Consider the following 18,741-nt stretch of genomic DNA (forward strand, 5'->3'; position numbering starts at 1 on the left):
CCAGTGTGAGTTATAAACTCCCTATTTAAAATTGGAGGTGCTATATACTGTTTTTCCTCGTAAAAGCTAAAATTGAAACCTCCAAAGTCAGTCTTGGAAGAAGGGACTCTTAGTTGGCTGGAGAGCTAGACCACCGGGCCCATGTTAGTTCTCTAAGAGTTGCCTTCCCCTGGGGGCATTGCTAATTATTGCTGTTCCCTAGACAGGTCTGCAAAGACCTTCTCCTCGCTCTGTGTTGGCACCGATGAGCTGCCACTGTCCCTTTCTGGCTGTCTAATCATGGCAGCCAAGACTGAATGGAGGCCTACAGGAGGAAAAGATGGTAATACAGAGCAAAAAAAGGGAGAGAGAATTTTTGCAGCTCAGAAATAAATAACCTTGTAAATAGTGAAGAGCCTATTTTATTTCAAAAAGGAAGCTAAAATTTCAGTTAAGAAAAAAGAATCATAAATCTGATCTTAAAAAGATAATAATGAACCTAGGAAATTGTTTCACTTTGGAATTAATTGGTCACATAGTTACTATTCACCATCTCTTAAGATTATATAAGTCTTATAAATGTATTTAATTATAATCTTATAAATAAAGATGAATATATCAGTTACCAAAAGTAATTTTGGAAACTCAAAAGAGGAGACAGGCAACTGTATTAAATGTATTTGTATTTGTCACCGCCAACGTTTGGAACCATTTCCTTTAGAAGTTTAAAATGCATAGGATGCATTACTTCAAAATTGATAGATTGATTCAAACAATCATTTCTATTTTCTGTTGTTTCCCTGAATCTCTTTTCCGCTATACTTAGAACCTGGTTGGTTTGACCAGCAATCACTTGTAATGTGCGATAGGTATGCCATGCCCGGGAGTTATCGTTTCCATACAGAAAGCAGAATCCAGATCCATTCTAAAATCAATATGTTCTTGAAAAATTAACACTTCAGTCAAGGTATCTTTAACTTTTAGGCCAAAATTAATTAAAAAGCCCTGCTCACGTTTTCTTTAATATAAGCCTTTTACACATATCAAGTTTTCAACTTCTTGCATTTTGATTTAGAAGATATCATACAATCATTTCCTGGTTATATAAGAGCTTATAATATGTGATGACTGTCTCTTGATTCTGACTTGCTATCAAATCTTCCCACCTTCCTCTGGATGATTCTAATTTAGAGGGGGTTTATAGAGCAGCAATACCCGGTCGCAAATGAGTGGATTACGCCAGGGACTCCAAGATCTCTCCCTTTCCCCGGGACCTAAACGCAGGGTTTAGGAAGTCCAGTAGTGTTTATGTATCTTTTCGGGCCAAGTGCAGATGCTGGATGTCAGGGGATCGCCTGCCAGATTCCTGTCTCTACTCAGGTTTGTCTCTTGAAACCGTGGAAAGGAGCAGTGAATTATCTCTATATGGACTGTATCCGAATTTTCTGAAAATAGCCTGTTTCATTGTTTTCCATAAATCGTAGGACTGGAAAGTGAACAATTTTCCTTTAATACTCCTTAAACACTGATGTTGTCCCAAGCCCCATTCCGCCATGAACCTGACTTAACATTAAGTAATCTTTGTTTTTCCCCCTTACACAAGTACCTAAAGTTTGAAAGGATTTCTCCTTCAGTTTTAAAATTTCTACTTCCAATATTCATCTTCCTGCATGATATGGAGATGGGAGCATCGTACAGAGTTAAGATTTGTAGGTTCCCGTGTTGTTTGTGGTCATATTGTTGGCTTACATTTAAATGAAACGTCAGGGTTTGCATAGAACTTTTATCTCTTTGATCTATTTTGATCCTCCCAACAATCTCCCAACAACAAGCAAGACAAGACATTATTCTTTGTTATATAATCATATACTCTATTTTTTAAATGGGGAAGCAGGCGTAGAGCTGGGGGAACTGCTTGGCCCAGAGTCACAGAATTCATAGTGGCAACTCAGAGCTGGCACGTGGGGCTTCCAGTGCTCTGGATACAGCAGGCTGGCCATTCTTGTTACCTGCTTCACGTCTGCTTATTAAAATTTTGATCTTAAGGAAATAACTGATGCAGCCCCTAGTTTAAGATTGAAATTTACAACACCATAACCCTTTGCAACAGAAGCCTGAGCGTTAGTCCCAGACACCAGCATTCTGGGGGGTGAAGTGATTCACCCTGACTTCAGGATGTATGTCAGTGGTAGACAGAAACTTTCCTTTGTAAGTCAGTCTTAGAATAAGAATGAGAACGCTTGGTAAATCTTGTCTTTGCTCCTTAGTCATTTCTCTTCTTGGGACTAGAAGAAGTTAGAGGTGTTTTATTAATGTAAGGTATTCATTTAGACATTCAGAAATATCCAGTTCAGGCCTGCTAGTGTCAGGCACTTGCTAGGCGCTAATAATGCAGTGATGAAAGAAACAGCCCTTCCACTCAAGAAGCACACAGTTCAAGCCCCCTAAATAATTTATAGATAACATAATTCACATAGCTGTTGAATTATTATTAGTCTCTGTAGCAGTAAGGGTCCAAAGAAGGCAAATTGGAGCTAGAAGAAAAGAAACCAGAAGTCTTAATAACAAAAGAATAAGGAGCCCCCAGACAATTGTGTGCGGAGCCATTGAATGAGGTATCACTAAGAAATGGGGAAAATGGGTTTTAGCTTCTTAAAGGAACAAGAATACATATGAGCATCATAAAGAGAGTTTAATATGGGTTGAATCTTTATTCATGTGTCTGTCTTTGGAACACAGACATCTCATAAAATGTGTAATTTAAAAGTGAATTTCTTTTCAACAAATTCCTGTGTCTGCATAGGGAAGTTATAACAAAGTGTGTCCCCAAATAAGAGTATTCTGTGCACTCATTCAGTTTCAGTAAGAATGGATAAGGTTTCATTTTACTTTATATTGTTTTCTTAATATTAAAAGTATAAGAAAACCACATTTACCTATCTTGAATTTTCATTACTGTAGTCCTCCTTAAAAACTTAGAGATTTCAAAATTTTGACCTCTTCTTGGATTCCTTAGAAAAACATGGGTTTGTTTTAGTTTTGTTCCCATTTAGATGGACGGCCAGTTTTGTTTTTTTTTTTTTTTAAAGTGACTCCTTCTGTTTAGAATCTCTATCTATACAAACTATGACAAACATAACCGAGTGCCCCATGGTGCCTTACATTCATCAATCCAAGTGTGAGCTGATGCACTTTCTTGCCCTCCAGAAGCTTATAGTCTAAGGTAGAAACACTCATAGCAACAACCATTCATTGATTCAATATGCATTAAGAACCCACCATGGACTAGTGATGTGAGAGTTGCAAGAGTGAACATTTGAAAGAGGGAAATCTGGATGCCTTAGTTAATGACCTTCTACCATGACAGAAGCATCATTCCATATTTCCCAGGCTTAAAACTTACTTGTATGTGACTCTTGAAATCCTGAAGTCTTTTTATTTATGCTAGTCAAAATTTACTTTTTTACAGTTATATAAAAATATTTTATGCAACATATGCAGATAAGAATCAAAGCTGGGGAAGCAAAGAGAATTTTAATCAGCTTACTGGTCCAATTTGTCAGTTGTTAAAATTTATATCAAACACCTTCAAAGGCAGATTGCTAGCTATTAATTTTTTAGCTCAGTCTTTTTCCTTTAGTGTAGAGATTTCAGCCATGTATTTTCTATAGAGGATCTTTTCTGCTTTGGCATTCCAAGAGAATTGTTGAAAACAAAATGCACCAAGAAAATCAAGAGGGCTGAAGATTCATTCCCTGTGTTTTTAGAATTTTTTGCTGCATATAAGCTGAATCCTCCTTCCATTCTCTTTCCCTGTACCCATCAACTACCCTTAGCACTCACTCTCAGCAGGTGAGTATTTCCAAAGATACTCCTCTAAACTTTGAACGGTTATCTTGACCCACCGTCTTTGTGGGGGCAGCACTGTATGTCAACTCCTGTTGTAAAGTCCTCACTGCTAATGCTCCATGTTAATTAAACAAATATTTCCTGAGCATCTACTGTGTGCCAGGCTTGTATTAGTTTGTAAGGATACAAAGGTGGTTAAACTGCAGTTCTCGTCTTCAAGTTGGGAAACAAACATATATAACACTATGATAGTGTAGTAAGGGCTGTGACAGCCCAGAGAAAGAAGGGGCTAAATCTCATTAATAGGGTCAGAGAAAAAAGACTTATAAATTGGGACATGAAGGATCTTGCCAGGAGAAGGGCCAGGAGGACATCACCACCTGAGAAAACAATGAGAGTTAAGGCACAAAGGCATGGAAGTATATGGCGTGTTTAAGGAGCAGTGGCTAGTCCAATAAAAATGAATGGTAGCATTACAGGAAAGGGAGAAGATGGTGGTAGCCTAGTTGGTTGCACTGAGATTACACAGGGCCATGAAGGCAAAATTGTGTTGTAGGTATTAGGGGGTGAAAAGGGATTTTTAGTAAGGCCATGATTTGATTTTTATCTGAATTTTGGAAACAGTGGTACAGTGGTAGAGGGGATGGCTACACGTGAAGAGCCAAGAGCCAGGAAGGCTCCATGAAGTCATCCTGGAAAGAATTGTTAGGACAGAATTTAAACAACAATGCTTAAAATGGGGGAGACTTCAAAAGGGAAATGAAACCAGGAATTTCACTGGATATGAGGCCAGAGGAAGAGAGAAGCATCAGAGATGTGGAGCAGATTTGCCAATTGAGGAGGAGAGGTGGGGAATGGGTCCCATTTTAGAACTGTCCCATGTGAGATGCTTCGGAAGCATCAGTGGGCAAGTAGTGAGGGACGGAGTGTAAGTCAGATGTGAGCTGACAATGTGTATTTGAGAGACCCTGGCATATAATAGTGATTTAAATAATAGAAATGTAAAATACCTCTCCCCTCAACCCAAGGAGAGATTTGTAAGGATAAGGATGAAAATGGAACCACGGGGAACATCTGCAGTTATAAGAGCACATCAGGAGGACCTTCAAGATGGCGGAGGAGTAAGACGCGGAGATCACCTTCCCCCCGACAAGTACATCAAAAATACATCTGCATGTGGAACAACTCCTACAGAACACCTACTGAACGCTGGCAGAAGACCTCAGACTTCCCAAAAGGCAAGAAAATCCCCATGTACCTGGGTAGGGCAAAAGAGAAAAAACAGAGACAAAAGAATAGGGACGGAACCTGCACCTCTGGGAGGGAACTGTGAAGGAGGAAAAGTTTCCACACACTAGGAAGCCCCTTCACTGGCGGAGACATCGGGTGGGCAAGGGGGAATGCTTCGGAGCCACGGAGGAGAGCGCAGCAACAGGGGTGCGGAGGGCAAAGCGGAGAGAGTCCCACACAGAGGATCGGTGCTGACTGGCACTCACCAGCACTCACCAGGCCAAGAGGCTTGTCTGCTCACCTGCTGGGGCGGGCGGGGGCTGGGAGCTGAGGCTCCAGCGTCGGAGGTCAGATCCCAGGGAGAGGACTGGGGTTGGTGGCATGAACACAGCCTGAAGGGGGCTAATGTGCCACGGCTAGCCAGGAGGGAGTCCAGGAAAAAGTCTGGAACTGCCTAAGAGGCAAGAGACCATTGTTTCGGGGTGTGCGAGGAGAGGGGATTCTTCCCCTGTCTGCCTGCAGAAGGCAGAGCACCACCTAAATGAGCTCCAGAGATGGGTGTGAGTCAAAGCTATCAGCTTGGAACCCAGAGATAGGCATGAAATGCTAACACTGCTGCTGCAGCCACCAAGAATCCTGTGTGCAAGCACAGGTCACTCTCCACATCCCCCGGGGAACCTGTGCAACACGCCACCGCCCGGGTCCCGTGATCCAAGGACAAGTTCCCTGGGAGAACACACGGCACGCCTCAGGCTGAACACACACTGGCCTCTGCCGCCACAGGCTCATCCAGCAGTACAATTATAACTACTGTACCCCTCCCTTCCCCGGCATGAGTGAGCCAGAACCCCCTAATCAGCCGCTGCTTTAACCCCGTCCTGTCTGAGCGAAGAACAGACACCCTCAGGCGACCTACATGCAGAGGCAGGGCCAGATCCAAAGCTGAACCCCAGAAGCTGTGAGAACAATGAAGAGAAAGGGAAATCTCTCCCAGCAGCCCCAGAAGCAGCAGATTAAAGCTCCACAATCAGCTTGATGTGCCCTGCATCTGTGGAATACCTGAATAGACAATGAAGCATCCTAAAATTAACACAGGGGACTTTGGGAGCAACTGTAGACTTGGGGTTTGCTGTCTGTGACTGATTTTTTTCTGATTTTTACGTTTATCTTAGTATAGTTTTTAGCACTTGTTATCCTTGGTGGCTTTGTTTATTGGTTTGGTTGCTATCTTCTTCTTTATTATCATTATTTTAATTTTTTATTTTAATAATTTTAAAATTTTATTATTATTTTCTTTTTTTTTTTTCTCCCTGTTCTTCTGAGCTGTGTGGCTGACAGGGTCTTGATGCTCTGGTCTGGTGTCAGGCCTGACCCTCTGAGGTGGGAGAGCTGAGTTCAGGACATTGGACCACCAGAGACCTCCCAGCCCCACATAATATCAACTGGTGAGAGCTCTCCCAGAGATCTCCATCTCAATGCTAAGACACAGCTCCACCCAATGGCCAGCAAGCTCCAGTGCTGGACGCCCCATGCCAAACAACTAGCAAGCCAGGAACACAACCCCACCCATTAGCAGAGAGACTGCCTAAAATCATACTAAGTTTACAGATACCCCAAAATACACCACCAGACACAGCCCTGCCCAGTAGAAAGACAAGATCCAGCCCCACCCACCGGAACACAGGCACCAGCCCCCTCCACTGGGAAGCCTACACAAGCCACTGAACCAACCTCACCCACTAGGGGCAGACACCAAAAACAATGGGAACTACGCACCTGCAGCCTGTGAAAAGGAGACCCCAAACACAGTAACATAAACAAAATGAGAAGACAGAGAAATATACAGCAGATGAAGAAGCAAGGTAAAAACCCACCAGACCAAACAAATGAAGAGGAAATAGGCAGTCTACCTGACAAAGAATTCAGAGTAATGGTAGTAAAGATAATCCAAAATCGTGGAAATAGAATGGAGAAAATGGAAGAATTAACAAGGACCTAAAAGAACCAAAGAGCAAACAAACAATGATGAATAACACAATAAATGAAATTAAAAATTCTCTAGAAGGAATCAATTACAGAATAACTGAGGCAGAAGAATGGATAAGTGACCTGGAAGATAAAATAGTGGAAATAACTACCACAGAGAAGAATAAAGAATAAAGAATCAAAAGAATTGAGGACAGTCTCAGAGACCTTGGGGACAACATTAAATGCACCAACATTCGAATTATAGGGGTCCCAGAAGAAGAAGAGAAAAAAAAAGGGTCTGAGAAAATATTTGAAGAGATTATAGTTGAAAACTTCCCTAACATGGGAAAGGAGTTAATCAATCAAGTCCAGGAAACACAGAGAGTCCCATACAGGATAAATCCAAGGAGAAACAGGCCAAGACACATATTAATCAAGCTAAATTAAATACAAATACAACCAAAAATTAAATACAAAGAAAAAATGTTAAAAGCAGCAAGGGAAAAGAAACAAATAACATACAAGGGAATCCCTGTAAGATGATCTTTCAGCAGAAACTCTGCAAGCCAGAAGGCAGTGGCAGGACATATTTAAAGTGATGAAGGGGAAAAACCTCCAACCAAGATTACTCTACCCAGCAAGGATCTCATTCAGATTCGACGGAGAAATCAAAACCTTTACAGGCAAGCAAAAGCTAAGAGAATTCAGCAACACCAAACCAGCTTTACAACAGATGCTAAAGGAATTTCTCTGGGCAGGAAACACAAGAGAAGAAAAGGACCTACAAAAACAAACCCAAAACAATTAAGAAAATGGTAATAGAAACATACATATCGATAATAACCTTAAACATGAATGGATTAAATGCTCCAACCAAAAGACACAGGCTTACTGAATGGTTACAAAAGCAAGACCCGTATATATGGTGTCTACAAGAAACCCACTTCAGACCTAGTGATACATACAGACTGAAAGTGACAGGATGGAAAAAGATATTCCATGCAAATGGAAATCAAAAGAAAGCTGGAGTAGCAATTCTCATATCAGACAAAATAGGCTTTAAAATAAAGACTATTAGAAGAGACAAAGAAGGACACTACATAATGATCAAGGGATCGATCCAAGAAGAAGATATAACAATTGTAAATATTTATGCACCCAACATAGGAGCACCTCAATACATAAGGCAAATACTAACAGCCATAAAAGGGGAAATCGGCAGTAACACAATCATGGTAGGTGACTTTAGCACCCCCTTTTCACCAATGGACAGATCATCCAAAATGAAAATAAATAAGGAAACACAAGCTTTAAGTGATACATTAAACAAGATGGACTTAATTTATATAGGACATTCCATCCAAAAACAACAGAACGCACTTTCTTCTCAAGTGCTTGTGGAACATTCTCCAGGATAGATCATATCTTGGGGCACAAATCAAGCCTTGGTAAATTTAAGAAAATTGAAATCGTATCAGGCATCTTTTCTGACCATAATGCTGTGAGATAAGAAGTCAGTTACAGGGAAAAAAACAAAAAAACCACAAACACATGGAGCCTAAACAATACGTTACTAAATAACCAAGAAATCACTGAAGAAATCAAAGAGGACATTTGTCATTAGAAACAAGTGACAATGAAAGCATGATAACCCATAACCTATAGGATTCAGCAAAAGCAGTTCTAAGAGGGAAGTTTATAGCAATATAGTCCTACCTCAAGAAATAAGAAAAATCTCAAATAAACAACCTAACCTTATATCTAAAGCAAATAGAGAAAGAAGAACAGAAAAAAACCCAAAGTTAGCAGAAGGAAAGAAATCATAAAGATCAGATTAGAAATAAATGAAAAAGAAAGATCAGGAACAAGAGAAGGTTGTCCACTCTCACCACTAATATTCAACATAGTTTTGGAAGTTTTACCCACAGCAATAAGAAAAGAAAAAAGGAATAAAGGAATAAAATAAATAAATAAAAAATAAAAGGAATCCAAATCGGAAAAGAAGCAGTAAAGCTGTCACTGTTTGCAGATGACATGATACCATACATAGAGAATCCTAAAGATGCTACCAGAAAACTACTGGAGCCAATCAATGAATTTGCTAAAGTAGCAGGATACAAAATTAATGCACAGAAATCTCTTGCATTCCTATACACTAATGATGAAAAATCTGAAAGAGAAATTAAGGAAACAGTCCCATTGCAACAAAAAGAATAAAGTACCTAGGAATAAACCTACCTGAGGGGACAAAAGATCTGTATGCATAAAACCAGAAGACACTGATGAAAGAAATTAAAGACAACACAAATAGATGGAGAGATATACCATATCCTTGGATTGGAAGAATAAACATTGTGAAAATGACTCTACTACCCAAAGCAGTCTACAGATTCAGTGCATTCCCTATCAAACTACCAATGGCATGTTTTTGCAGAAATAGAACAAAAATTTTCACAATTTGTAGGGAAACACAAAAGACCCAGAATAGCCAAAGCAATCTTGAGAAAGAAAAATGGAGCTGGAGGAATCAGGCTCCCTGACTTCAGACTATACTATAAAGCTACAGTAATGATAACAGTATGGTACTGGCACAAAAACAGAAATATAGATCAATGGAACAGGATAGAAAGGCCAGAGATAAACCCACGTAGATATGGTCACCTTATCTTTGATAATGGAGGCAAGAATATACAATGGAGAAAAGACAGCCTCTTCAATAAGTGGTGCTGGGAAAACTGGACAGCTACATGTAAAAGAATGAAATTAGAACATTCTCTAACACTGTATACAAAACTAAACTCACAATGGCTTAAAGACCCAAATGTAAGGCCAGACATTATAAAACTCTTAGAGGAAAACAGAGGCTGAACACTCTATGACATAAATCACAGCAAGATCCTTTTTGACCCACCTCCTAGAGAAATGGAAATAAAAACAAAAATAAACAAATGGGACCTAATGGAACTTAAAAGCTTTTGCACAGCAAAGGAAACCATAAACACAACGAAAAGACAAGTCTTAGAATGGGAGAAAATGTTTGCCAATGAAGCAACTGACTAAGGTTAATCTCCAAAATATACAAGCGGCTCAGGCAGCTCAATATTAAAAAAACAAACAACCCAATCCCAAAATGGGCAGAAGACCTAAATAGACATTTCTCCAAAGAAGATATACAGATTGCCAACAAACATATGAAAGGATGCTCAACATCACTAATCATTAGAGAAATGCAAATCAAAACTACAATGAGATATCATCTCACATAGGTCAGAATGGCCATCATCAAAAAGTCTACAAACAATAAATGCTGGAGAGGGTGTGGAGAAAGGGGAACCCTCGTGCACTGTTGATGGGAATGTAAATTGATACAGCCACTATGGAGAACGGTATGGAGTGTCCTTAAAAAACTAAAAATAGAACTACCATATGACCCAGCAATCCCACTATGGGGCATATTTCCTGAGAAAACCGTAATTCAAAAAGAGTCATGTACCACAGTGTTCATTGCAGCACTATTTACAATAGCCAGGACATGGAAGCAGCCTAAGTGTCCATCGACAGATGAATGGATAAAGAAGATGAGGCACATATATACAATGGAATATTACTCAGCCATAAAAAGAAACAAAATTGAGTTATTTGTAGTGAGGTGGATGGACCTCGAGTCTGTCATACAGAGTGAAGTCAGTCAGAAAGAGGAAAACAAATACCATATGCTAACATATATATATGGAATCTAAAAAATAAAAATAAAGGTTCTGAAGAACCTAGGGGCAGGACAGGAATAAAGATGTAGAGAATGTACTTGAGGACATGGCGAGGGGGAAGGGTAAGCTGGGACGACGTGAGAGAGCAGCATGGACATGTATACACTACCAAATGTAAAATAGATAGCTAGTGGGAAGCAGTCACATAGCACAGGGAGATCAGCTCGGTGCTTTGTGACCACCTAGAGGGGTGGGATAGGGAGGGTGGGAGGTAGGGAGACGCAAGAGGGAGGGGATATATGTATACATATAGCTGATTTACTTTGTTATACATCAGAAAATAAGACAACATCGTAAAGCAATTATACTCCAATAAAGATTTAAAAAAAAAAAAACTCATTTGTCTGTCTTGCAAAAAAAAAAAACCAACACATCAGCAGAGACAAGGGGACAATGAGAATGCAGTAACGGAAGTCAAAGGGGCAGAAAGTTTTGAGATGGAGGAAGAGGCAGAAATGTTAAGAGGGCAAGTAGCATGAAAACTGAAGGGAGGTCATGAGAACTGGAGCTAGGTCATAGGATTTGGCAGCGAGGACACCACTGGTGACCTGTGCAAGGTCCATTTCAGGGGGCATGTTTTCCCAGGGGGTCATTATGGGACTGACCCGGGGCTGACTCCCAGGCTAAACTCCAAGGAGAGGCTGCCCTGCAATCAATACCTGGTAGGGTGTGGGCAGAGTACCCAGAGCCCATCAGTCCCAGGACCCTCATCCACCCTGATCCTTGGTTCCTTAAGTGCCTGATTCCCTCATAGTAACCACGGCGTATTCTGGGATCCCAGCTGACACATTTTCATAATTTTAAATCAGAGGACTCCAGATGATTCTGTTTTATTGTTGAATTAGAGATCTCTTTCCTTTTACCCTGAAATCGTCTTTGACTCCTTTTCCCCCTCCTCTTCCACGTTTCGTTGATCACCAGTCTTTGTGGCTCTTCCTCTGCTGTCCTAGGACTCTGCTTTCTCACAGCTGCAGAAGCCACTTGCTAGCTGGCCTCCTCCCTGTCTTTGTTCTCTGCCCCTTACATCTGCCCTGCGCACTGATGTCAGACTTGTTGCCATTACTTACCGTCTGCTAAATAAAGTCTGGACTCTATTCTCAGATGAAAAACTGTCTTGATTTGGCCACAGTCTTCCTTACCAGCTGTATCTCCCATGTCTTCTCTGGATTTGTGCTCCAGCCTATAAACCAACTTAAATTTCCACCAGATACTCCTTGGACTTTTCCACCTCCTACCTTTATTCCTATCACTTTCTAGAAGCCTTCCTTTGTCACTTCTGGTCAAAAGCGCACACCACCAGGTTGGCCCCGCCGACCTCTGTGAGGGTCTTTCCCACCTCCGCAGACCTGTGACAGTTGATTTGGCTCCTGGGCTACAGGTGACGTGCTGTATTACCCTCCCAAGTCTTAAGGTTTCTGAGGGCATGTGTTCTTTTCACATCCTACCATGCCTTCAAGTTCATGGTCACTACTAAGTAAATGTTGACCAGATGAGTGAATTGAGGAACAATAGGATTTTTTCAAGTTGCTTAGACTTCCTGAGGTTCAAGGGCCTTTTTGTAAATATTTATTAAATAATTAATTCATAGAGCCATGTTCCTTTCTCCATCCCCACTGTTTTCTGTTGACCTCCCCACTTGCCATTGTTCTCAATAGATAAGATAGTCCCTTTGAATTGGACCCATTGTCTCAGTTTAAGAGAATGCAGACACATGGAGAAAATTAGGGCTCCATCTCACCTATGAGGTGAGCACCTATGAAGATAAAATTAGGAAAAAAGAATTTATTCTCAAGAGTTCCCCCACCCATTAGATGCTTGTCTATTTTCTCTTTGCCTCAGTTGACTCCATCTGCTTTTTTTTCTTTTTTGTTTTCTTCTCAGTAATGTGGCAGGCAATGGACAAGGGCTGGGAAAACATATTTTAGAGTATCTACAGCCTCCTCCACGATCAGGGAGAGAGGGAAAGTCTAGGGCAAGCAGCCAGATCTCCTGGGCAGCATGCCTGAATCACCGCCCCCTGAACACACAGTCGGATACATAGACCCATAGACATGCAAACTCGATCCCTCCTCCCCTGCCTGCAAGTGCAGTGGCATAAATAAATGAGCCATCTTAAGTGCAAAAAGCAGATAGGGAAACAGCAAGATCGGTTTTCAAGTCCAAAAGGTTAGTCACCTTGTAATGAGATAGCCTTGCGTAGAGATTGTTCTAACTTTGGGACCAGTTTGAGGCTTTTAACATTTAGTTTTCACTTGCTGTCTGAGCCTGTTACCAACGAAACTGTAAAGGGAAGAAACCCTTTAAATTCACAAAGGGTTTGCTAACATAACATACACATGAGCTTAGAGTCATTTAAAAGAAGCAATGAATTCTAACAAGGAAGCCAAGTATTTCCCAATTCTAGAGTTTTTTTTAGTAACTTTCATATTCAATTGTAAGTTTTGGGAGACAGGGAACACTACACAGAGCCAGGCACGTGGTAAGTTCACGCCGTGTGTGCTGACTGGTTGATTACAGAATCCTGAATTCATGGCTCCAGTGAGTAGAGTGGGACCATCCATCTGAAATGATGAAGTATGAGGTGAGGTCGGATCTTTCATGGGGAGTGCTGTGCTGTGACAGATTCAAGCTGTAGTGTCCCTGATAGGCTGAGGTGCCCCTGAGAGGGACATGGACTAAAGATGGTGGAAGTCAGCCCCACAGATTTCTTCCACAGCTCTTTGGTGTCTGGTTATATAATTGATCATCACGGGATATGAGAATAAGCCAGCCTAAAGCTTAGCACTTCTCATTCAGGAGGTAACAAGCAGAGCAAAAGATACAGGGTTTAAAATGTGCCCAGACAGATCTGAGCAAAGGAAACCAGAACTGGATATAAGGCAGTGGATCTGAGGAGTACTTCGGTAATTCAGACGTTAGTGACTTCGATTAAGATAACTAATTGTTAGACCTGCTTGGCCATTTAAAAACAACCATATGAAGTTGAATTTTTCCCATTCAAAATAAAGAACTATTTAATACAGGCCTCTGTAAAATAACACCGTTTGTTAGTTGAATTTTAATGAGTTCTATTAAATAAGTGACAAAGCCCTTTTTTACTGGCACTCAGGGACTTCTGGTATTACAGGATTAAAACACAACTGAACGCAGTACATGTGTCAAACTTACTTATGAAAAGAAATTAATTATTCCAGCAGTGATCCAACCATAAGGTGTATGATGTTTTCTGGAGGTCAAGAACCATTTTAAGAAGTTGCCAAGAGGATGCTTTTTAGGTGGCCAAGAGGAAGAGTGTGAACAGAACTCTGACCTTAAGAATGCAGTCGTTCCCAACTTACAGGCAGATCATGTTCGAAAAATGTGTGATTGTAGATGACTTTTTGGAACTCGAGCTTCATTTCTCCAGAGAGATGGCAACACAAGTAGAAGCTGTGAGCCTAGTGGCTGTCAATAAAGGAGGTGGGTTGGAGTGCCCCAGTGAGAGAGAAGCCTACACATCCTCAGCTCTCCAGACAGGGGCAAGAGTCCTTGACATTTCCTGAGGTGCCAGGACAGGCCACTCATGGGAAAAGTGCGCAGTTCTTTGAGTAAGATGCGAGTGAGACTCAGTTCTAGCTCTGCTGCCTTTGAGCTGTTCGTCTTTGGGCTAGTTACCTCTCTGAACCTGTTTCCTCATCTCCAACAGGAAAAATGACACCAACCTACAACACAAGTTTTCTCTCTCTCTCTCTTTCTTTCTTTCTTTCTTTCTCTCCCTCTCTCTCTTTCTTTCTCTCTCTCTCTTTCTTTCTCTCCCTCTCTCTTTCTCTCTCTCTTTCTTTCTCTCTCTCTCTTTCTTTCTCTCCCTCTCTCTCTCTCTCTCTTTCTTTCTTTCTTTCTTTCTTTCTTCATTCAATGCACCTCCAGCCTTAATCCTCTTCAATCAGTTAACCACATCTGATAGTTTTTACCTCTTAAATCTCTCTGGAATGTTTCCATTTCCCTGCACCTCCACTGCATTACCCTAGATGGAGCCACACCATCTCTCTGACCACAGGACCTTTTAAATGTGCCCCTATCTCTCCTACCTGGACATTCGGCTAAGAGGTATCCCTGCTGCCATTATTGTTCCCCTTTCAAGCATTCTTGACAGGGTAAGAGCTCTTCAGAGCTTTTAAAAATGCAGATCTGATCCCCTGGGTTCCAGCTTAAAATCATCCAATGGCTTCTCATTGTGCTTTGGATAAAACCCAAACTCCTTAACTTGAATTTCAAAACCCTGCGTTATGTGACCCCTGCCACCTCCTCCATCCTCATTCGTAAGGTCCTTCCCTCCAACTCCACTTGGCTGCTATGCTGACTTGTTTAGGTCCCTTCAAAGCACCATGCTTGCTCCCTCCTCCGTGCCCAGCCATGAAGCAGGTGGTCCTCTTGCCTTGGAACGCTTTCCCTCTGCCCTACCCTCCTTCCCCTGGCAAACTCCTCCTAATCCTTAAGATCTGGCTTCACTGCCTCTTACCCTCTCTGTAGGGTGTAGGCCAGTCTTGACCCCATAGGTGGTTAGGATTCCAACAGCAACATGCAGTACTCCCCCTCTCAGAATACTCTGTTGTGATCACTAGTTGAGCTATGTGATTTCCCTGCAGGTTAGAAGGCCGGTGCAGTAGGGAAAGTGGTGGTAAGGAGTGCAGAGATTTCGGCCTCCACCCTGTATTTGCTGGTCAAGTTGCTTATCATCTTTATGCCTCCTCATCTATAAACTAATACTGCTTGCCTCACAGAGTTTTCCTGAGAGTTAAATGAGATAATATGTTTGTGTGTATGTGTGTGTATATATATGCATATATGTGTATATATTGGGTTGGCCAAAAAGTTCATTCGGGTTTCCCTGGAAGATGTTATGGAAAACTCAAATGAACTTTCTGGCCAACCCAGTATATCAGTATAAAAGGTTTAAGTGCGTTAACTAGTCCATAGAAAATAAGTCTTCAATAAACTGAGATGCACGCGTAATGAATACTTAGTAAACGCAAGCTTTTTGTTGTCGCTTTGTTTTTTTTTTTAAGCTGAGTATCGCTACGTCTGTTTTCCTGGGAGTGCACTTTCTCTTTTTCTTTATGTGCCATTGGCTTGGTAAGATTAGAGTCCCAAAAGTAAAACTGTGAGTACTGTGTTTGCTTTCCCATTTACTCATTTCTTCCCAATCTGCGTAGCCTGTAGGAGTGATGTAAAGACGTAAAGTAATGTAGAAAGTGGGCGAAGAAAATATTATGTTCACAAAGCCTGTTTTCCAGTCAACTCCTAGGGGATCCCATGCCTTATTAGTTGTGGATTCTGCCTCTGCCCACAGTTCTTTAGTCCTTGCCTGTTTCGGAGCCCTTCCTATTAGAGGCACTGGCGGGGCAGTGCAGTGCCAGGAGGCCCAGGCATCAGGCTCATTCAGCAAAGACAGGACCATAGAATGCAAGCAAATGAAAGCATTCTCAGTGCTTCCTACTTCAATCTGCCCCCCAAAAAAACAAAAAAACAAAACATAGGTGTGTTCGTGTGTGTGCGTGTGTGTGTTTTAGAGGGAGTCTCCAAATACATGTCAAAGGCAACACACAAATTAGTGCAGCATGAGTTCTGTGACATTTGGTAAAGGTCTTTGGAGAAGATGACAAAACAAGGAGCTTCCCAGTTCCGTGGCCCCTAAGGTTTGGTGCAAACACTGTGTGTGAAAAATCACCAAACATGTACCTCACCACTGAATTTTGTGAGGGTCGACTTATTACCCCTGTTACCTGGTAGTCTCCAGGCTTTAGAAGAGTTCTTGTCATTTTGATTTTTTAGATGAGTCACTGGGTTTGTTGCCCCCAGAGGCACTTCATTATGATTCAGTGTAAAGCCCTGAAAGGACTCGGCTTCCGGGAGTTAGGGGTGGGATGAGGGCTGCAGTGGTTCCGCGTTGGCATGAGGCTGAATTGACACCTTTGATGTAGCCTAAGACAGAACCCGCACCTCCCACTGCTGCTCGGAAGACGTCAGCCTTACGCAGAAAAGGCATCTGCTAAGGAATCCTGCTTCTCATTCAGCCTGCTCTGGGAGCAGCCTTAGCCATCGTTAACTAATCCAACTGCTTCCCTCCTCCCCTGCGGTGCTGGGCTTAGTGCTAAGAAGGAGTTTCGCCTCTTGTTCTTGTCAGGTTAGGCACTGAGACTGTGTCCATGTTAGAACTCATAGAAGGTAAGTTAAATGCATGATCCCTCTCCCTCACGGAAAGATGTTTATTTTGCGCCCTGGAGGACATTTGTGTCTCATTGCTAATCCTACTTCGTTGCTGTGGATGTAAAACATGTAAAAAATGTTGACATTTTTACAGGCAAAATAGTGGCGATCTGATACATCTTTACAGAGTCATGTCTTTAAGTGTTTTATCAGTTCTTAGAGGTGTTGTTACTCAGAGAAAAGAATGGCTTACGTGAGTTCTGTGGCTTTGATTCCTTTTAGGGATAATGTTTAAAAGTCTTGAGAGTCAGGTTGATTCTCGTGATGTAAACCTATTAAAAAGCAGCTTTTATTTTCGACAGCAGTACAGACTAACGGTGAGGAGTTTCTGAGTGTCTGTGCCAGTTACTTTGTCTTGCTGGAGGCAGGTCCTTCTGAGTTAGGCTGGGGGATGCATAGGGCGCAAGTGGATGTGGGAACTTCTAGAAGTGAGTTCTTAACTCTAAAAAGACAGTGATCTGTTTTCACAAGACACTGGGACTGTCACTTGTGAGCTGTGCTAATATTTGCTCTCACTGGGTTGTACTGGGAAGCTAAACTAAAGAAGGAAGCATGAAGTCCATTGAAAATGTCTCAGAACTGCATGCCTAAAATCTCCATGGGCACAGCTAAGAGCATCATTCATAAATTCATCAGGAAAGTTGTGCAAAGTACATTATTATTCTTTTTAATGTAACCTGCTGCTATATTCAACACTGGATTAGCAAAGCAGTGAGTTTCTGAAGAAGGTTTCTCCCAGAAGCTATTTTTCAGCACTATAGATAAAAAGGTATCTGGAATTTTAGCAAATGTCCCTCTTTAATTGGTTGTTGCTCTGAGAAGATTTGTCGTGAGAATTCTTTAGTAAGCCACTTTTTCACTCTGTGATCCTCTGTGTTTCTAGTTAATGGAACCCCTGGGAGTCAGCTCTCTACTCCGCGCTCGGGCAAGTCTCCAAGCCCATCACCCACCAGCCCTGGAAGCCTGCGGAAGCAGAGGGTAAGGAAATGAGCGTGCTCCTTGTTTAAGACCTGTCCATGTCTCGGTGCAGATGGCACAGGTGCCAGCAAACAGGCCTCCCATGATAGCGCTGCTTGTCTCTAAGGAAGAACCAGGCGAGGACAGGAGGTGACCGACCTTGGGTCATTTATTATGGCTGTGGTTTCTCTTAGCTACGACTCGGGGCTTTAAATTTCCCTGTAAACTTGTCCTGATCTTAATTCCAGGGAGAATGGACAGTTGCTGCTTCACTTTGAAATACCTCACTCTTTTTGTCTCGAGTGCACAAAGATGTTAATGGCACTGGATTGTAAGCTTCCTTAGCTGAAATGAGTTTCATTAGAGATATCATCACTGGTCACCAGCCTTCCTTAAGAAAGAAAAGGAAAAGTGCCTGGATTGGAGGTGGGCAGGCCCTGGTGGGAGTTGCTTTAGGGCAAAGCATGGTGGTCCAGAGCCCCTGAGGGTTTGTGCTGCAGAGATGGTTGCATGTGACCTGTGTTTTTGTGAATGAAACCCACACTGAGCACCTTCTCTTTCATCATGACCTGCATTTATCTTTGAGCTTCTTGTGTAATAATGGAGAAGTTGATTGAGCTTGGAGACCAAAGTCAAAAAAGTTACCGGAAACAGTGTTCGTTTCTCTATGCTAAGGAAGGGGGTGGGATTAGCTTTTCTTTCAGGATGGAAGAACTACTGTTCAGAACGCCTCACAATCTCTGCG

At 41.8% G+C, this 18,741-nt stretch overlaps 1 protein-coding gene across 3 annotated transcripts in view; it reads left to right on the forward strand.

The window, feature by feature from the left end:
* The window catches only part of DCLK1 (doublecortin like kinase 1), a 325,749-nt gene that overhangs the window by 232,821 nt on the left and 74,187 nt on the right, over positions 1-18,741 (forward strand). For all 3 annotated transcript variants that reach the window (XM_024755592.1, XM_024755594.1, XM_024755593.1), the window contains exon 6: positions 17,923-18,017. In XM_024755592.1, coding sequence (XP_024611360.1) covers positions 17,923-18,017 — 95 coding nt within the window. The remainder of the gene's footprint in view (positions 1-17,922; positions 18,018-18,741) is intronic.

The sequence above is a fragment of the Neophocaena asiaeorientalis genome, unplaced genomic scaffold (assembly GCF_003031525.2).
Source record: "Neophocaena asiaeorientalis asiaeorientalis breed wild unplaced genomic scaffold, Neophocaena_asiaeorientalis_V1.1 scaffold59, whole genome shotgun sequence".
NCBI classification, from domain to species: Eukaryota; Metazoa; Chordata; class Mammalia; order Artiodactyla; family Phocoenidae; genus Neophocaena; species Neophocaena asiaeorientalis.